This window comes from Microcebus murinus, chromosome 22 (genome assembly GCF_040939455.1).
Source record: "Microcebus murinus isolate Inina chromosome 22, M.murinus_Inina_mat1.0, whole genome shotgun sequence".
NCBI lineage: Eukaryota > Metazoa > Chordata > Mammalia > Primates > Cheirogaleidae > Microcebus > Microcebus murinus.
In genome coordinates, this window is record NC_134125.1 from 11825188 (window position 1) to 11846454 (window position 21267).

Here is a 21267-nt window from a genome sequence, read left to right on the forward strand (position 1 = left end):
ACCCCAAAAGCACACTGCATCTGATGAGCAATAGTGACTGGAAATGACAAGTAAACAACGTGCACCTGAGCACTGCTAGCAAAGACGAGTTCAGCATCTTGGCCAGGGAGAGCCACGAAGGTGGCACGTTGTGAGATCCCGTTTACGGGGCGCGATCAGAGAGATAAATCCACAGGGACAGACGGCAGCCCAGTGGGCTGGGCAGCGGAGAGCTTGGGGCATGAGAATGGGGAGTCCCGGCTAACGGGTACCCGGTTTCTCTCTGGGGATGACAAAAACTGTCCTCATTAGATTAGATTGTACCGATAGCTGCGCAACCCTGTGATGATGCTAAAATCTGTGGCGTACACTTTAAGTAAATTTCACGGTGTGTGAATTACATCTTAAGAAAGCCATTTAAATAAGTTACATGCGTAGTCACGACAACCAGGGCAGACACTGGCCCAGCACCTACTGTGTCTTGGTCTCTGTGCTCAGCGCTGCTGCTGCTGAGCCTGGGCTCACATAACCCTCTCACCGCAGGTTTGATCCCACCCCCCCACCCCCACTCTATTCTAGAGCCGGGAATGCTGAGACTCCCCGATGTCCCACACCTAGGAATTGGGGTGTCCGTCACCCTAGACCAGGTTTATCTAGTGAAGAGTTTCCAGCTGATTGCACTCAAAATGCAGGCGCACCCCCTCTGTCCTGCCGGCCTGCAAGCAGAGGATTAGGAAGACAACCTCCCAGCTCGAGGTCCCCAAATCCCAAGGGCTCTGCCACCACAACTGGGAGAAAGAATGACTTCTGAAGCCTCATGAACCGACTTTCAAAACACCCCAGACCTGCCTTGGTGGGTCCTCCAGCTGGTTCAGAACTCGGGAGAGCTGCCGTCCACATCGGTCCCCCCTGGGCTGGCCTTGGGCCCCCGAGGGGTCTGTCCCAGGAGCACCTGGGGGACACCTGCCTGCACACCCCACGCTCCCAAGGCCCAGGGAAGGCCCCTCTGTCATTCCCTCCAGGGCTCTTGGAAGGGAACCTCTACCCTTCCTCAAGTCTCACCTCTGAGCCTTTCTCCAGGGCCCTGCCGGGTCACAGTTGCCATGGGGACAACGGGCCGAGACAGGCTTCAGCTCCTGGCAGCGCAACCTCATTATTTTTGGTTTTACATTTCAACCGGAGGGAAAGGCGTACCCTCCCGTGCGGCCGGTGGGAGTTCAACTGGCCCAACCTTTTGGGAGTGGGGGTGACCTGTCACTTTCTATCAAAAGCTTCAGCATAAAAGAAGTCCCGTACGGTAGCCACACCCGGCTGGCTAGGCCCTCGAGAGGCGGGGAGTCCAAACTGCCGTGTGCCCAAGTAGAAAACAGACACCGGCTTTCCTAGACTTAGCACACACACACACAAAAAAAAAAAACAAAAAAACAGTGCATGGTCTCAATTTTGTTATACTGATTATAAGGCGAAATGACAGTATTTTAAATATAACAGGCTAAACAAAATACACTACTAATATTAATTTCACTGTCTTCACTTTTCTTAATGTGCCTACTAGAAAACTTAGAATTCTGTCACCTATACAGCTACTAGAGACTTTAAGCACCATGAGGCTCACACTGAATTTGTGCCGACCACGCTGGTGTATTGTATTTTGAACTAGAACTCGATCCCTAGCAGCCGATGCTATGAACAGGTAGGAGTAACCACTGTTGCCCGTTTAGAAGAGGAAGACAATTGTGGAAAATGCTGAGCCAAATTAATCCTGGGTCAAATTCATCCTGATACAATCCTGAAGTCAAACTACCACACTACTCTGCAGCCTCAAAATGTATTTCAAAAATATTGTGGGACATAGAAAAATGTTCGTGGCATGCCATTAGAGGCAAAAAAATCCAACAGGCTATGAGATCTCATTTACCTGTGAAACTTCATATTAATATATGTGTGTGTGCATGGAAAAAAACCAGGAAAGGGTACATGACAAAATAGTAGTGAGTTGTCTGCAGATGGTAGAATAATAGAATACTTCCCCCTTCTCCCCCTACCCCTGATCCTTGTTTTTGATTATCTGTCCCTTAAATTTTCTGCAGTTAACAGATTACTTGTATCATTTTATTTAAGTTAAATTTATTTCACCTTGACAACTTTAATGATAAAGGAAATGACGGCAGCAAGTGTTGGTGAGGGCGTGGAGGAACTGGAACGCTCCCCCTCTTGGGGGGAGGGGACGAAAAATAGCACAGCCACCGTGGAAACAGTTTGGTTGTCACTTAATAAGTTCAACGTAGATTTACCACGTGACCCAGCAATTCCAATGCAGAGTATAAGTCCCAAGGTAAATGAAAACGCACACCCACGTAAAAACCAATAAACCAACAGACGTAGTATTGGGGCTCAGCAAAAGTGCCTCAAGATGAAGGCCTCAAGTATTTCTCTGACCTTCTGTCCTCACGTCTCCCAGCCCCACTGTCCCCCAGGCTAACCCCAGAAACCAGAATCCTTCTTCCCCAGTGTGGGTCACAGAAATCAGAACCCCAAAAAGCCAGCCATAAAACCTAAAGTGATCCCGTGTAAATGTGAACCATTAGGAAATTATCTGACCTACCTTGTCCGGCTGTAGGGCACAAGACCCCCATTCCAGAGGGGGGCCCTGCCCACATACATGGTCAAATAAACGTATCCGCCTTTTCTCCTATTAATCAATATGCCCCATGCCAGTGACTGTTCTGCAAACAGTTTGGGGGGCCGAGGCCCCTCCCTGGTGCCTATAGCAGCAACCCTACTCCTAAGAGTCAAAAGGTGGAAACAACCCAAGTGTCCATCAGCTAACAGATGGATAAACAAAACGTGGCACATCCATACAACAGAACATTGGCTCCAAAAAAAAAAACCAGAAAAGGAACCAAGTACTGATAGATGATACAGTGCAGACGAGTTTTGAAAGCATCACGTGGAGTGAAAGAAGCCAGACGCACCAGGCCATCCGCTGTAAGATTTGTTTACACAGAACGCCCAAAACAGGCGAATCCACAGCGACGAGAGCGCGCAGTGGTTGCCAGGGGCTGGGGGGAGGGGGTGCTGGGGGGAGGGGGTACTGGGGGGAGGGGGTGCTGGGGGGAGGGGGTGCTGGGAGGTGATTGCTAATGGGCATTCTTACCTTTCGGGAGAGATCAACTATTCTAGAATTAGACGGTGGTTTGCACAACTTTATGGACAGACTAAAAGCCACCGGCTCTGTACACTTTAAAGTGGTGGATTTTACCGGATGAGAATCCGATCTCGACTTTAAACGCTCGGGGGAGGGTGGGACGATTAAAGCCCATTCCTCCCACAGATGCTCTCGAGGTGGGGATGGAGCACTCGAGGGGCTCCTAGCCGACCGCTGTGACGTGAGGCCGACCCTTCCCTTTATTAAGGGGAGGCCGAAATCTGCCGGTTTTAAAAATCCTGGTGACCAGGTGCAAAAGGTTTTCGTGACCGTGGGCCAAGCCAAGCGCGCCACCTGCCTGCGCCGGCCTCACCCGTCCTGCCTTGGGGACGGCCTTGCACCCTGCGGCGCTGGGCAGGGGTCACCGGGGGACACGCGCTGCACAGGGCAGGGGTCAAAGGCAACATCAGGACGACGGACGGGCCCGAAGATCCCCTCGGGGACCCAGGACACCGGTGCTCACCACATCCATTACGGGGTGCCAGGACTATCGGGGTGGGAGTGGGGGGCGATGCCCGGTGGGGTCCCAGAGGCCCAGGCCCGGGCGGGCAGGGCTCAGGAGCGCAGGCTCACCTGCGCATGGAGGAGGCAGGTGTGGCCCGGGGTGGCGGGGCGGGTGGCGAAGGGCCCCACCCACTGGGCTAAGACGTTTAGGCTCCCCGAGTTTACAGAGGACGCCCGGTCAGGGAACGACAAGACCCCAGGTGCCCAGCGACAGAGGGGGGAGGTGGACGGGATGATCAGACGGCAACCTGCGGCTGCCAAGACAGGCAGGGGTGGCGGTCCAGCCTCCCCACCTCCCCGTCCCCACTTGTCGTGCCGGTCTGCACGCAGGCCCTGGGGACACCACGGGGCCTCGCTAGGGAGGTCTCGGTGACTTCCAAGGCGCCCAGTGCACTTGTGCTTGCTGCTTCCCATCAGGCTGGCCAGGACTCCACCCAAACGCCACGGAAGTCCCGGAACACAGCGGTGAGCCGGCCAGGCCGCAAGGCGAGCTGCTGGCCATGTCGCTGCCGAGAGACGCTGGTTCGAGTCCCGGCTCTGCGCCCTTCCACACAGCGTCCCCCAGGCAGCCACCTCCTCCCCCTCGGGGACACAACCCAGACGTGACGACGGCACCTCCCCCAACCACAATCACGTGCACACGGCTCGCAATCGACCAAGGTGACAACAGCCCAGGTGCCCGGCGATCGGCGAGTGCACACGCAGAACGGGCTCAGCCCTGCCATGAACTGCTATTCGGGGACCGGAAGCAAGGAAGTCCCGCCCCTCACTGCGACACCGATGAACCCCAAAACTCGACGCAGAGCGAGAGAAGCCAGGTGCACAGGCCGCCTGTTGTAGGGTTCGTGTATACAGAACGTCCACAACAGGCGAATCCGCAGAGATAGAAAGCAGATCAGAAACCGCCAGGGGCCGGGGGAGGGGACGAGGGGGAGGGGGGTGACTGCTAATGGGTACGGGGTTTCTTTTTGGGGGGGTGATAAGAATGTTCTGGAAATGGGTGCGGTGATGTTTGCACATGCTTGCGAATGTGCTGAATTGTACACTTTTAAAATGGTTAAAAATGGTAAATTTTATGTTATGTGAATTTTGCCCCAATTTAAAAAAAAAAAAAATCACACACACACACTTGGCACTGGATCTGGCGGGAGGAGGAGACGCCGGAGTTGCCAGCGCTGTGGTTATCACGCCCCGAAGTGATGCGCTTGTCGTGTGCCGCCCGCAGCTGCAGCCACAGCAATGACTAAGCCTGGGCCCCGGGAGGGCGGCGGGAGCCCCGGCCACCTGCTCCTCCAAGGGGCCACTCACCGGGGCCACCCTCTCATGCCCGGGACACACGGGGCGCTTGGCGACGCCTCCACCTGCCTTCCCCTTGGAAACCGTGCGCCGAATGTGTGCACATCACAGGTCACGCCCGGCTGCCGGCATTTTCCAACGAACACAAAGATGCATCTGGGCGCACTTGGCCTTGAGAAGGAAGCTCTCCACCCCAATTCCGTCCTCCCGAAGCAGCAGTACGCAGTTAAACTGCCGGCTTGTATCCGGCACCTTGGGGCCCTTTTCACGCCAACGTCAGCCCACCCTGTACGCGTGAAAGCCAGGGAATTCCTGGCGAGGGCTTGCTGCAGGCCCACGTGGGCGCGGAGAGAGGCCTTGCTAGCATCTCGGTGGGGGCTTTGCTACACAGAACGAATCTTGCAACTCTCAGGACCTGCAGGGGAAGAGGAGACAGTGGGTGGACTTGACCTTGTAACATATTCACCTCTCACGAGCAGCGAGGCAACTTGGCAAGTGGGTGGACACGACTCTTAAAAAAATCACAGTCTGCCTTGCTCATCTGCGCTCTCCTTCCTACAGCCACGCTCTGTCCCTCCATTTGCCTTATAGCAGCGAGCCCGCCTCCCAGGGTAGCTGTCACGCCCATTTTACAGATAAGAAAACTGAGTCTCAGATAGGTTAAGCTGCTCGCGGAAGGTCACGCCGCCACAAGTAGCAGAACTGGGACTCCAGAACCTGTTCCAACCACCGTTCGCCACGTGTGCCCAAACCGGAGAAGCATCTGGAACGATGCTCGCATGTCGTTTATGTAAGTAAAGAGACAAGAAAGTGTCTCCTCCGCACTTTAATGAAAAGACTAAAGATGAAGAAGGGGGAAGAAAGCAACAGTGAGTCAGTAGAGACTCGGAGAGTGGGCGTCTTTCAGAGCAGCTAAGACACTGGGTTTCACATCTTTCCAGAACTATCTTTCGATCCACGTTTATCCTGAGGCCAAATCAAGTAGCGATGGTCTCATTACGGCCGGGCGTTTAGATAGAGAACTCCAGCTCCCGCTACCTGGAGCTAACACAGGCTCTCCCCTGCCATTGCAAACACACACTGGATAAAACAGACTTTCAACACACTGCAAAACCGGAAGAAAGGGCAGTCCCCAGGGGCCAGGGGCCGGCCGAGCCTGGCACGGTGCGAGGGACAGATGCCGAGGTGGGCCAGGGTATTAGAATGGCGACAGGCTCTAACAGCTACAGGTGGGGCTTCAAGTCCACTGAGGCACAGAAGTGGCCTCGAGCCTGTATTGTCTACACCCAAGACCCCCAGGAAGGGCCTACCCTGCGCACAAGGTGGGCCAGCAAAAAACGTTCCCCACTGGCCCAGAGAACAGGAAAGGTGTCTCTTCCGGGAGGCGGCAGGTGCAGGGGGGAAAGGGCAGGCCGAACTCCCAGGCTGCGCCAGGCACTGGTGACAAATCCAAACCTCTGCGGCAAACTCACACCAAGGAGTTAATATAAAAGGTGTTTTCGCACTAGTAAAAACTCTGAGGTACCTGGTACAATAAATCCAAGAGCAAAGCACTGTGCAAGGCTCTTCTGCAGCCTGGGGCCCACAGGAGGCCTATGGGGGAGGGGGGAGGAGGAGCAGGATGGGGGAGGGGGAGAGCCCCGTGGAAGATGAGCTCCTAATCAGAAAACAGACCACGCAAGCAAATGAACCACCATATGGGAGAATCAGCAGACACAATTAACAAAAGGCACAGCACCCCAAGAAGGCAAAACCGAAGAGACTACACAGTAGGCTTTAAATTATGAGGAAAGAACAGTACCCTATGAAAAAGAGGTGAATTTGAAGCTATATAGCACTTATAAACTTTTTTTTTAAGTCACTGGAATTTAAAAAACTTAATAAGTTAAGGCAGCAAAGTTGTAATAGCTGAAGAGAGAGAGACATAGTGAACTGGAAGACAGATCTAAGCAAATGACCCAGAGCAGTGAAAATAAGAAAATAAGAGGCATTCATGACAAAATGAGATGGTCCAACATATTTCTAATAGGAATTACTGTACGAGAAGATAAAGGAAAGAGATGATGTTTTCATGGTGGAACACGTGGGACTTCTTTAGAATGCAAGAGCATAAACCATTCCCAGGATAAATAAAAGGAAATCCACACCTACATACAGCAGGTGCAAAAACCAGCAAAATTTAAAAACAGAGGGGGGAAAACACATTTCTACAAAGAAATACCAATTAGACAAAGAGCCGATTTCTCAACAGCAACAAGAGACCAAAAGCAAAATACCAAGAGACAATATCCGCCAACCTCGAGTTTTATACCTAGCCAAATGACCGTTCATGTATGTTGGCAAAATAAAGACATTTTACTACTTTGTGAAAGTTTACAAAGTTTACAATTGACAGAGCCTCATTGAAAAATCTACAGAAAGATGTATTAAATAAGAAAACTGAACCTGTAATGATGAGTGGATATAAGAATGAATAGTGTCTGAACAAAACAATAATATGTGGGTTTTTTAAATAAAGAAAAAATACTATAGAATGATACACATTAAAGCACGTGAAAGTCCCTGATCATCAGCACAAAGGTAGAGATGATGATTAACTTTAGGATGTCCAAGTGACAGGCATGTCGGAAATTAAATGAATTACTAAAGTTATAGAATATCTTTCCAAAGGAGACTAAGCAGCCAGCTCCCAAAAGGCTTACAATCCAGACGGTTAGTACCTGCCGACAACGATTGAGCACTTGTGATGTGTCAAGAGCTTTGCCCAAATTCTCACTTAATCCTTACAACGATCCCGGGGGACACAGGTTCTACGTGCACTCCCAATTTACAGATGAGGAAACTGAGGCTCGGGGAGGCAAAGCGCCTTGGCCAGCCAGGAAGAGGCAATACCACGGTTCGAACCCCGGTCTCTCTGCTGGGGAAGGACAAGGCGGTGAGGAGCCTGTCTGTGCGCCACTAGGGAGGGACCCCAGAGGTGCAGGTGAGGGCAAGACGAGGTGGGTGAGGCCTGAGAAGTGCTGAGCACTCGCCCGGGGTTCTGTGATTCCCTGGGACTCCGGCGTGAGTGCTCAGGAGGGACTCGGGGGAACCCCCTTCTGCCCCCGGCACATGGGACGAGGTGTCCACGGTAGCCGAGCTTTGGGCACAAGCAGCCCTCTCTTGCCATCGGAGTCTGTGACTCAGCCACATCCAGGGTACTGCTGTCCCCGCCTGGCCTCCCTCCCTCCCTCCCGGAGGCACCTGGACCCCGAGACCTCCTGTGACCGCTCCTCCTCACCTCCCCGGGAGCCGTGCCTAGAACGGAAGGCCCCTCCCGCCAGCGGGCCGTCTGCAAAGGCCACACCGCTGGGACAACAAAGGCCCTTTCTGTCCTAGAGCTCCCGGTGGCCGCCACCACCGGCAGAAGTCACCCACTCGACCTTCTGGCTTGGTGCATTAATAATTAAGCTGGAGCCAGCGACAGGAAGGCTGGCAGCACCAGGGTGCCCGGCTCCCGTCCCCGCCCCTGGCACAGTGTCGCCGGCACTGGCCAAAGGAGCCCTCGACTCCTCTTCCCAGAGCACCAGGCGCTCCCGAGCTGAGAACAGCTCATTCCCTGGGCCGGAGATGACAGTCACCTAAGTGCTCTGCAAAAGGGACAGCATCTGAGCCACGCCCGGGGCTTCCTGCCTGCCCCTGCGCCACACGGCTTGTCTGGGCCTTGATTAAATCCCCTGCCGCATTCTGGGGACCATTAACTCACAGAAGAACATCCTGCCAGCGTGGGGGTGGGAGAGACAGACGCGAAAGGGATCCAATTACTACTAATCCGCGGAGCTGGGGGCAGCTGGGGCGCAGCCGCCTGCGCAGAGAACACACAGATCCTCCTGAAACTGACCAAGGGAGCCACCCGGTGAGACCCGAGCACAGGGAGGGAGGCAGCGGCACTCTCCCCCCATTCCCCCCTGCACCGCCCACCCCTGAGCCCACCTTCCCCAGGGGAGCCCCCCGTTCCAGAACTTTCCACGTCACCCAGATGCAACCCCGTCTTGAGGTCCGACTCTCCCCTTGCCTCCTCGGTAAGCAATGTGTGCAGCCCTGTACCGAGGTCTCGGCGGCACCATGGCCTGCCCCAGGTCACACAGGCTCGGGGACTCCTATCGCGCAGGGTTTCTGCCGTGCGGGAGACACGGCTCGTCCCCGCACTTGAGAAGCCCGCCAGGAGGCCTGGGTTTGGGTCTGGGTTCCACGCGCAGCATCTAAGTGGCCTTGGGCAGTCAGCACAGGTGCCTAAGCCTCAGTTTCCTCAACTGCAAACTGGATACAATAACACCATCCCACCCTAATTGGGCTCTTCCGAGGATCAGGTGACAGACACATGCTCCAGAAGGAGCCGCCGTTACCTTGTCCACAGGTGGCTGAAGGGACCACGGGCCATCTGGTCACTGCCACGTCTGTAAAGGGGGGACGAGGCAGGTCAAGCAGCACTGGGCCGGGCGCAGGGTCCGAGCGGGCAGCGCAGCCTCCGGGCCCCGCTGGCTCTGGGACCCTGTGCTCTGGCTCTGGGGATAGTCAGGCCCAGCTGAACAGCAGGAGAAGTATCAGGGGGACCCGGGCACGGGGTGCTCTCGATGCCCCGTGACTAAGTCTGCCTGCTCCCCAGCACTCCGGAAGCTCTGGAAGCTTCCACAGGTGGTGCGCTCCTGCATGCGTCCACCAGGGACACCCAAGGAAGAGGGCGGGGGACGCCTGGGTACCCCAACCCCTGCAAGGTGGGCAGGGCTCCGGGGGCTGGGGACCCCACCCCTGGGGGGGGGGACTGGTTCTCCCCGATCATTGTTGCTTCCTTCTCTGCCAAAGAGCCACCGTTTTCACTTCTTTCAAAAAAAATGTAAAAATTGTTTTCATCACCATTTTCTTGCCAAGGTGTGATCTGCACACAGTGGAGCACCCAGAGGATTCTGCACCCCGTTACCTGGGGCTCTCGGGCTCCCCGAGGATCCCAGGTCAAAAGCCACGGCCCAGCCCGGAGGACGAGAGAAGGGCCAGGTGGCTTTGGCTGGCTGGCTGCTGAGCGCGACGCACTCCGGCAGGGACCGGAGGGAGCTGGCCAGCCCGCCCTTGCCCCACCAGAGCCTTCCTCCCCCTACACTGCAGTCGTCGGGGTGTCCCCTGTCCCCCCGTCAAGCTCCTGAGCTTCCAGAGGGCAGGAAATGCACCTGGTCCATCTAGGCACCCAGTGCTGGGAACACAGCTGAAACGTGGCACGTTGTGAATGAGCCCAGGCCGTGGTCTGGGGCCACTCGGAGACTCTATCACCCAAGGTGTTGCCCAGGGGTGAGAAAACACGGGAAGAGCAAGTGACACTCCACTGGCCTTGGCCACGCCAGCCCTCCCTGCATCTCTGGCTCCCTCCGCAAATGACGACACTCCAGGCTAGACCAGGAATAAAACCCCGACTCCGTTGCTCATCAGCCCGTCGTGGCCTTGGGCAGTCATTTCCTCCCTTGAGCCTCGATTTCCTCACCTGTGAAATGGGACAGCAATGGCGTCCCTGGGCGGACTGCATGAGCTCCTGCAGATAAACTGCTCCATGTCCGGCAGACGACACACGCGGATAGACATTAGCTATTATCATCACGAGGTCTGAACTCTATCTAGATCTGGAGATTTTTTTTTTTTTCTTTCTTTTCCCTTCTGGCAGCTTCTTGGCACCTACACACACACACAGCCTGCAGAGCTGTTTTGGAGCCTGAAGGAAAAAAAACAGGCCTTCCACCTTCCCCGCAATCCTCTTATTATTTCCTTTCCAAGTCCGGAAGCAGACACGGAGTGGGGGGACAGGAAGCGGGGCCAGTTCCAGGTGGTGACGGGCACAGGTGCAGGTGAACGACGGCCCATCTCGCACCTGGGTGCACACTGGGTCCCCAGCGGGCAAGGCGCGTGGGAAAGGCACACCCGGACACCACCAGGGTGCTCCCGCCCGGGTTTGCCGTTCCACTGTTAACGTAGGTAGGGAGCTCTCTGGGCTCAGGAAAGATGCTGGGAACGCGGGCTTCCGTTTGGAGCCGGTCGATGAGACCCTACAGGGAGCGAGAGGGAGGTGGGCGCGCAGAGCCCGCGGTGCCCCGCGTGGGCGAGCGCGTGTTTTTGGCGAGGCTGGCTCTGCGCTCTAGTTTGGGGAGGAAACTGGAGATTTGGGGAGGGCAGGCTGGCTGGTATGGCCGAGGCCAGCGCCAGAGGGTGGCCCTGGGTTTTGCACGAAGTCCCCAGGGCCCTCATTCCTTCAACGCGAACCTCTTACAAGCAAGGCGCACGAGGCGTGTTCTCTGCTCTCGGGGAGCTCCAAGTTGTGAGGGGGTGGCTGGTGACAAAGCTGACGATCACAACGCGGCGTGGCGCCTGCTATTGCAGCAGGGAGCGCAGATGCCACCCGCGCCCCAGGGATGGGCATTTAACCCAGAAAGGTCGGACGGGGAGACGGCTTTCCGGAAGGAAGCAGCGGGACGCCAGGTCCTGCACGCGGAGGGGCACGATCCCCACAGAGGCAGGGGCAGGAGGGAATGTCTGCAATGCTCTCCTGCGCGGTGGGGCGGAAGCGTTCCCATGCGTAAACACGGAACCGTGCAATGACCGTGAAAATGACAAGGGTGCTCCAGGCGGAGGGAGCAGCTTGTGCACAAAGGCCCGGAGGCGAGAACAAAACATGGGCAGCTTTTTTCTCATACCTGTCTCGGTTCCTAGAAATCCGAGAGGCACCTGAACACAAGGAAAGCACACTGGTGGCAAGAAAGCGATGCCCGATTCCTCCACTCACCAGCTGTGGGACCGCAGGCAAGTTGCTTTGCCTCTCTGAGCCTCAGTTTACTCATCTGTGAAATGGCCACACTACCACCTTCCCCAGAGTGCACACAAAGCGCTCGGCGTGGACCCTGGCACTTGGCAAGTGCTCCAGCGGTGACGTCCATGAACACCGTTCTCTGTCTGCCCCTCTTGTCCTTTCTGGATGGTGTCCTCGGGAAGGGACCACGCTGATTCTTCCTGGGAAATCGGGATCATCTTGGTGCTCGGGGAGGCCGGGGTCAGGGTGGGGAGGAGTAAGCAACCCAGTGGGCACCACCTGCTCTCTGGCCCCCTACCCCCAGGCTGTCCCCCACTTCTTCTCAGGGAGGATTCCCAAGGGAATGGCCCTGCAGGAATGGACGCTGGGAGCCGGCATTCCCGCGCCAAGCCCAGCGCTGTGTAGACAGACACACACAGTCCTCCTGAGCCCACACAGCCACCCCGGGATCCAGGTAGGGGCACCGAGACTCACGACTTGCTCAAGATCACGCAGCTCAGAAGAGGTGGGACCCAGATTTAACTCTCTGCCCCGAAGTGGACAGGACATATAAAAGCGTTCCCAGCATGGTCAATAATATCTATACAAACACTTACTTGTGTTTGTTCTGAGTACTTCACATATATGAATCCTTCCCAACAACTCCAAGGAAGGTACTATTGCTGTGCCCATTTTATAGTCGATAAAACTGAGGCACAGAGAACTTAAGTTACTTGCCCAAGCCCACATACCTACACAAGCCCCTGAGGTCAGGCTCCTGCCCTGATGACAGTTGTGCCCTCACGTCCTGCAATTCTCATTCACTGTTGGCCAACTTGCTCCTGCCACAGGGCCTTTGCATGGCTCTTCCCTCCACCTGAAATGACCTCTCCACTGAAATTCACATCACTGGCCCCTTCTTATTTGAGTTTCTGTTCCATGATGACCCCGGCAGAGGCCCCCTCCTGGCCACCCTAAAGAAAATCACTTCCCTGCCCCACTCTCATGCCACCCTGCTGTATCTCGTTCACAGACTTTAATGCCTATGGGTTGCTTTGTTTTCTGTGTTTCCTCACTCAGGAACATCAGCCTCTCTGGGTCACCTTTATTTTTATTTTTTGAGACACACCCTCGCTTTGTTGCCCAGGCTACAGTAAGTGCCGTGGCGTCAGCCTAGCTCACAGCAACCTCAAACTCCTTGGCTCAGGCAATCCTCCTGCCTCAGCCTCCCTAGTAGCTGGGACTACAGGCATGCACCACCATGCCCAGCTAATTTGATCTATGTATATTAGTTGGTCAATTAATTTCTCTGTATTTATAGTAGAGACGGGGTCTCGCTCTTGCTCAGGCTGGTTTCTAACTCCTGACCTCCAGCGATCCGCCCACCTCGGCCTCCCAGAGTGCTAGGATTACAGGCGTGAGCCACCGCGCCCGGCCTGGGTCACCTTTAAATCCCCAGCCCCCGGTGTATACATGTTTGTTAAATGGGCACACACGATTGGATCATGTCAGCCTTTTTCAGAGGGCTGGGGGGAATCTGCACCTACCCAAAGGCGCCCTACCTACACGAAGGTGCTCCTTCTCCCCTCCAGTCTAACCCCAGCACCTCCTCCCCGGCCCTACCCCGCTCCCTTCCCCGCTTTGCAGTGTGAAATATGAGCTCCGGGCTGCAAGAAGGGAAGCTGCACCAGCCACATCTAGGAAAGTTACAGAGCAGGGACGAGGCATCTGTCATCCCGTGGGAGGCTGGGCCCAGGAAACTGACAACGCTGGCTCCCGGCATGCTCTGCAGGCCCACCTCCTGTCAAACCCACAACCCGGGGGAATTCCTCCCGCACCCCCAGGTGCCGAACAGCAGGGGGGCTGCCCACCGCCCACCCTTCCAGGGGGGACCCCAGCTACAAAGAACCCCCATCCAAGCCCGTCCAGACCCCAAACAACAGGAAGCAACAAGAAGACACTTGAGAAATAAACAACAGAACCGGGAAACCCAAGAAAGTCAGGGGCAGGGGCATCTTCCCTTCTCTCTCGCCTTCTTAACCTTAGGACTGAAGCTGATTAAAACTTTTTGCATAAGGAAAATGTTCACATAGTTCAACAGGAAAAAATAAAAAAGTTTACAGTGAAAAGCTGGCTGTCCCTTCATGCCTCCCAGCAAACCCCTCCCTCCCACAACTACCTTGTGGATTCTTCCCGTCTCCAGAGCAAACTGAGCAATTACAAATAGATAATTTTATTCTCTTAAAAAAAAAGGTTGCCATATGATATATACTGCACTGCACCTTTTCTCTAATTGGATATAATTCTATATTTGTACACAGAAAGATAGAGACATAGATATAGATATTAAATACATTAATATGTGTACACGCATGCGAGCTATTAGGGGATTCCTATAATTTTCAGTCAATTCTCCTGCAAAGGCGTGTTCAGACTGGGGGTCAGGAGAGGTCGCCCTACAGCTGAGCACAGATGGCTGGCCACCCCCTCTCGGCAGGCAACACGCGATGCTGTCTGCACTCAGCTCGAGGCAGGTGCCAGGAGCCAGCTCCCTGCCAGAAAAATCTGCAGCTCCCGTTTCTTGAGCAGATCCCCCAGAGAAGGGAAACTGACGATCAGAGAGGTAAAGCGACTAGCCCAAGGTCACACAGCCAGGAAGCAGAGCTGGCAGGGTCCCCCAAAACGCCAAAGCCAGTTTGCCCACACACCTGGCCTCCCGCGGTGTTCAGTCCGCACTCCGCCCCAGTTCAGGGCTCGGGATCCAGTCCCCAGCCCGCTGGACTTGGGGGAACAGCGCTTCCTCGGTCACTTCCCTGCGGGCAGCCAGCCCTGAGCGCCCCGCCCCGGCCGCCCGATGCAGGGCTCTGCGGGTCCGGGCGAAGCCGCCGGCTCCGTGCAAAGTGCTCTGGGGGCGCTGCCTCGCTCACGCCCTCCAGCTGCCCGCGGGAGGGGCCTGCCTGCACCCACTGTGCGGACGGGAGCACGAAGGGAGGCGCGGAGGTCGCTCTCGGCCGCCTAGGTCACCGGCCGGCGAGCGCCGGAGCCGGCTCCCACCCAGGTGCGCCCGCCCGACTTCCAAACTTCCCGCCCCTGCGCCCCGCGGAGCCCAATGCGCGCCAGGTGCGGGCGCGCACTCCAGCCCGGCAGCCCGGCGCTCGCCCTCCGGCCCGGGAGGCGCCCGCCCTGTGCCGGCGGGGCTGGGGGGGTGCAGTGCGGGGGGGGGGGGTGTCCCGGGCCCTGTTCCCTCCGCGGTCGGCAGTCCCCAGGCTCAGGGGTTCCCGGGCAACTCCAAGGCTGACTCCTCGCCGCCGCCCGAAAAGTGGCCGGCGGGGGCCCATTTGGAGGAGGAGGAGACTGAGGCGCAGAGAGGGCCAGCCACTGGCCCAAGGTCACACAGCACGGCGGCGGGCCGGGGCCCCGCGAACGCCCGCCCGCCCGGGAGAGGTGCCCGCCCGAGGTGCCCGCCCGCCCCGGTACTCACAGCCGGTCTTGCCCTCGAGCTCCCGCACCTCGGCCGACGCGGAGTGGGCAGCGCCCATGGTGCCCGCGGCGGGCCCGGACGCGTCCCTGGCGGGCGCGGGGCGCACACGGCTGCGCGGCGCCGGCGTGGCTCGGGTCCGGCCGCGGTCGGGGCGCGGGGACGCCTCGCAGCCGCGGGTCCGCGTGGGGCCCGAGCGCGGCCTCATATAGCGGCGGAGGGCGGCGCGCCGCGGTCCTAGCGCACGCCGGCTTCGCGCGCTGCGGGGGAGGGCGCCCGCCCGCCCGGCCGGAAACCGCGCAGGGGCCGGAGCCCCCGCCCAGGGCCCCGCGTCCCCGCAGCGGCGGCCGCGCGTCGTGCCTGGCCCCGTCCGCGCCTCGGCAGGCGCGACACAGTCGGGGCGCGGGTACGAGGGATGAGACCCCCGGGACGGCCCCTCCGCCCCGCGGCCTCCCAGGTCTCCGGAGGGAAACGCCACTGGAACAGCCGAGGAGGTCAGCAAGCGTTAATTAGTAGAAGGCAAACAATAGCAGTAATAATAATCCCCTGTGGGTGCGCGCCACGTGCTGTGGCTAATTGCAGGAACGCACAGCGCCCTTCTGAGCCCAGCACACGCGCACGTGACCGCATGATCCCACCCGCAGCCCGCCCGCACCGCAGCTGGGGGGCATCCAGAGCTCGGGGTTTTGACCCAGGCGGGCCCAGGTGGCCGCGTTTCACACCAGCTGCGGGGAGAAGGCGATGTGGGTGGTCCCCGTGCTCCTGCGGAAAGTTCTGGGCGGCTGGGCGTCTAGGAGCAGGAGTGGGGCCACTCCTGCCACCTGTCTAACATGATCCCTTCTCCTTACGATGGGAATACGTTAATGAGACACCCACCAAGGGGGCTGGCACCGAGACCCCATACGGTAACAGAGGCCGCTGGTCGCCGTGCAATCTTGTCCAGCTTACAAACGAGGAACTGTCATTCAGGGAGGTCACAGCCAGGACAGAGCTTCAAAGCCAAGACTCTGTGGTTTCGGTTCCCAGGTTCAGGCCCTTGTGCTCTGCGGTGTTTGGCGACACCACTGTCGATGACTGTCCCCTGTGCCATCTGGCCTGGGTGCCAGGCTCAGTGGGAGGCGCTAGGGTGCCCACAGACTGGACTTGGTGGGCTGCCTCCCTCAGTGTCCCAGGCTGCTGGGGAGGGGACTACTGACACCCAGCCGTCCATCCCTGCAGACTACAGGCCCAAGCCAAAGGACAGGAGGTGACTTTCAGGGGGTGGGGCCTGGAACCTGCCAGAGCAGTTAGAAGCAGCCCCCTCCTGGATGGAAACCCAGCTTCCGGTTACACTGCACGTTGGCGTTCTCAGAGCTGAGGCCGAACCGAACCTGCATTTTAAGCACCCCCAGGCGGTGCTGAGACCCGGCCCAGCTGGGGAGACGTTGGCTGTGCGGCATCAGCGGGTCTTTGAGCGGGCTGGACTGCAAACCTGGGGACTGGTTTTCAGGTTAGAAGGATCCCAGAAACCCAGGCAGGCCTCCCTGGTCAGAAAAAACATCCCCGATCCCCCTGGGAGGTCTAGGCCTCTGAGCCCGCCCATTCTACATACGTGTCGGGAGCAATTTAATTCTGACTTAAAATCTCAGTTCCTGGAATTTTATTATATTAAACTAGTCAAGGATGAAATGATGGCGCTGTCTGCTGGGAAGATAGGAAGTGGCGTTGTCCGGCCCGCCCAGTTGCTCCCAGAGCTGGAGACGTTGCATGTGGGTGGGGACAAGGAGAGGGGCACATGGCTCCTCTGCCCCTCGGGTGACCTTGGGGAGGCCCCCCAGTGTACAGGGTGAAGGGAGCCACTCTTACTGGGTCACCTGTACACTGGCCCAGGGGCCCCCATTAGCTCCCAGACGAGCCCTTGCACTTGTTCCTTCTGCCTGGAACTCTCTTCCCCTCCCTCTCTCCGCGACCGGCTCCTCTCCAGTGTAGACATCACCTCCTCAGAGGGGCCTTCTCCGGGTGCTCCTCCCGTCACCCGGGTCTGCAGCCAAACAAGCCACCGTCACCAGCCAGCAGAGAGCAGGACAGAGGGGCCTGGGTAGACGACAGAGGAAAATCTACTCCTGACTGCAGGGCTCGGAGAAATAGCAGAAGCACCGGGGCAGCAGGAAGGGGAAAGCTCAGGCACAGTGTGTGCGTTTGTTCCTTCCTTCCTTTATTCATTGCACATTTGTTGAGGGCCTACTATGTTCAGGGCTCTGGCCGGGTCCTGGAGCCACAGCCAGGACTAAGATGCCACCTCTGCTCCCGGTGGCCGGGGGAGACAGGCACACAGGCAGTGAAGAGCAGAGGGATAAACAACGGCTGACGTGGCTCTCGTGGGGCCAGTAGAAATCTGGAATGTGCAAGCCGGAATGGCCCCTGGAGAGATTCTGACGTCCTTTAAACTGAGCTTCAGGGAGTCCGTGATTGTCCCCAACTGTGGTCCCCAAGGGGTACGCCAAAGCCAAGCACTGTGCGGCTGTGTGGGCCCCCGCCGTGGCACTGCCACCCGCCTGGGCTCTGCCCTGCACTGGGGTGACGCGCACTCCCGCAGGGCGCTCGCCACACAAAGCCCGGCGCCTGTTCCGGGACGTCACGGCTGTCATTCAGTCCTGCCAGTGCCTCTGCTGCCGTCACAGAGCAGGAACCAAGAACGCGGTCTGCGGCTTTGCATGGGGACTGGCCGGGGCTGATTGGATTTGTCATCCAGAGCCCTGGACGAAGGACACCCCGTGGGGTGAGCTTTAGCCCCCATAACACAGCGTGACCTTCCGAGGACTGGGAAACACTTTTGTCGCCAGGCAACTGCCTCTGTTCTCCCAGAGGGCCTCCCCCCGGAGGAGCTGATTAAAATCGGTGGCCACGATTCAAATAGCCGGCGACTGTGACGCCACAAAGGGCAGCCGAGCCCGGAGACAAAAGGCCAGTCTCCAGTCAGCTCTCCCACCTGCCCGTCAGGGAGAGCTGCGGAACCAGACTGGGGCAAGTGGCTTACCCTCCTGGAGCCTCAGTTTCCCCAACTGCAAAATGGCAATAACAACAGTGCCTTCCTCATAGGGTGGCTGTGAGGGTTACATGCAGATCCCCTCATGTCAAGTGCTTGAAACTGGCTGCCCCACCAGCCGTCCGACAGGGGGACGGGGGAGGGAGCCCTCGTCTGTAGCACTTGCCAATTTCTATGGTGTAAACACTCCCACCGTTGTCAGTTTCAAGCGACCAATAATTTAACAACAGGCTTTCAAAACCCCTAAATATTGAGCCATTTACTCTTGCAAGCTAATCGTGCATTCACTGTGGAGTGCCTGGAGTTTGAACACCATAGTGAAGGAGATAGTCCCTGACCTCAGGGATCCCAGAGTCTAGAAGCAAAGACCCTCACGGTACACTAGGGGGTTCCAGCTGTTGCAGGGGTGTGGACACCCAGCACACCCCCATTTTATCGCTAGGAAAACCACGGTGTTCAGAATGGGTTGCAAGTCAGAAAGACAGCGCAGACTTGAAGGCATCTGAATAGCAGTTTCTAGAATTTGCCCGTCCCTTCTAATCACTCAGCTTGGGGTAACTCCCGTGGCTTGGCAATGTTCTAGGAGTAACAAGACACTTTTCTTCAACTTTGGGCCACTGACTCCAAGAAATTGCCACCTTGCTTGGCCTCTGGTTTGGTGAGGACCACACCTAAACCACATCAAACATGCGACGATCAGTGATGCGCTTGTGAAACAGGCCCAGCGATTGTGGCTCTGACACTATAGTTTTTCTCATAAGCTCATTCAGGCTCCTCCTGATGCTGGTTTCATATGTCTGGGTCTCTTGGTTTAAATGTCAATGGAATCAGAAACTCGCACCCCCAATTTGCATTTTGCACTAAAATCGTCCTTTTGATTATCTTTTTTTTTTTTTTTTTTTTTGAGACAGAGTCTCGCTTTGTTGCCCAGGCTAGAGTGAGTGCCGTGGCGTCAGCCTAGCTCACAGCAACCTCAAACTCCTGGGCTCAAGCGATCCTTCTGTCTCAGCCTCCCGAGTAGCTGGGACTACAGGCATGAGCCACCATGCCCGGCTAATTTTTTCTATATATATTAGTTGGCCAATTAGTTCCTTTCTATTTATAGTAGAGACGGGGTCTCGCTCTTGCTCAGGCTGGTTTCGAACTCCTGACCTCGAGCAATCCGCCCGCCTCGGCCTCCCAGAGAGCTAGGATTACAGGCGTGAGCCACTGCGCCCGGCCTGATTATCTTTTGAGCAATCCTGCACCCTGATCTTTTCAGCTCACCCTGGGCAACAGCGTGCTATAGGAGGTAAATTCAGATCTGAGTTGGATGCCGGCTGTGCCACCCCGTTTGTGTGCCCCTGGGTTGGTTACATTGCTGCTCCAAACCTCGATGTCCTCATCTGTATAATGGGCACACAATCCCATCTCCATGGAGTCGGCGAGAGGATTCAGCAGGGGTGAAATGGTTGGCATGGAGCACACCGTTCCCGGCTGGCCTCTCCTTCCCTCGGGGGAAATGTGTGGGACTTCATGGCCAGCCTGACTGTCCCTTTCTCTGCTAGCCCTCCCGCCCTCTTGTCCCCATGGGTTCCAGGGAGACAAATAAATGGAACTGTGATTCAAAACTCTGTCCAGCCCCCCTGTTCTCATTAAATCACGTTCAGCCTGGGTGGAATGAGCTCAGTAAGGGGAATTTAGAACAGTTGTTCCTTCTCTGAGTGCTTGAAACTCAACCCCTGAGTTGGACAATCATGTCTTCTCAATTGCCCCGGACGAGGGCCCCTGTGGGTGTCCAGCTCGCCCAGACTCTTGGGCTCCTGTTCCCCCAGGAGGCACGACTGCCACTGCCACCGGCATCTTCGTCCCAACCTGTAGCTGGGGCCGGATGCCCAGACCTCAGAGGGCTGTGGCTCCACGGGAGGGCGGCTGGCCCTAAAAATAGGAGATGGGGGCTCTTCAGGGAGGGAGGCTTGAGGTTGTCTTTCTATTATTGATACAATTATAAATAGTGACCAATGACTGGAACTTGCAGGGGGCAAATGGAATGTTGTCTCTGGACGGGCTTCAAACTCTCCGTGTGGTTGTCCGAGAAACGAACTTATCGGAGAAACAGAAAGAGGTGGCTGGAGACCAAAATCTATTTTAGCTTCATGGCCACTTTATATGGAGCGGTGGGAGACGGGGTGGCCCGGATTTGGAAGGGGCTGCAGGCACCTCTTCTCGGGTTGAAAGGCGACAACGCTGCCGGGGGACTCCAGGTGGCCAGGGGACTCCAGGTGGCCGGGGGACTCCAGGTGGCATAGGGACTCCAGGTGGCGATGCTTTTACTGGCTCATTATCTGAGATGCGGGGAGAGGGCGGTGGTGGCCCCCGATCCAAGAACCAATGGCACTTCTTGCATGCAGGTGCCTGTCTCTACCAAGGCCAGCCGGCTGTCAGAAAGGGAAGAAAACCCACTTCTTCCATCTGCTGAGTCAGTTTGCCACAATTTAGCTCTGAGTAACGACCGAGCTCCTCTTCTTTACGGAGAGCTAAGCATTTTCTGGATGAGATCAACACGTCACACTCGTTGGATCCGAAGACGACACCATGGGACGTGCCACCTCACGCCTCTGTTAGGAGCAAGAGGGGCTGAGGCTTGGCCAAGCGAAGCCAGAGTCAAAGCTCTTGGCTGCCACGTGGTGGTTCTCAGATGGTTTCGAGCCTCAGAATTCCTGTGTCAAAGGGGCCCAGGAATCTGCATTTTAATTGATTCTGCCGCGGGCTGTCTGGGGACTGCCACGAACATCTGGGGCAGGAAGTGGGGTACTGGGGTGCTCACCCGGGGCCCTGCAGGGACTCCCCTGGGGCCCTTCCGTGAAGCACGTGGCAGGCGGGTGCCCAGCACTGCACAGGGAGGGTTGAGAGCCCCTAGGACAAAGACGCGGGCTTAGTGTGGCGTCACTGTCCCCGGGCACCTGCAGGAATGGACTCTGCGCTCAGGTGCAGGG

General features: G+C 57.0%; 1 protein-coding gene across 2 annotated transcripts in view; it reads right to left on the minus strand.

Annotated features, from left to right (window-relative positions):
* The window catches only part of TESC (tescalcin), a 40565-nt gene extending 25049 nt beyond the window's left edge, over positions 1 to 15516 (minus strand). Inside the window, exon 1 of one of the 2 annotated variants that reach the window (XR_012914251.1) lies at positions 15271 to 15516. Coding sequence is in view for 1 of the 2 variants with exons in the window: in XM_012756654.3 (XP_012612108.2) it covers positions 15271 to 15475 (205 nt within the window). In the remaining variant the exon portion in view is untranslated. The remainder of the gene's footprint in view (positions 1 to 15270) is intronic. The other variant, XM_012756654.3, reaches the window with a different exon arrangement.
* Between the last annotated feature and the right edge of the window lie 5751 nt (positions 15517 to 21267).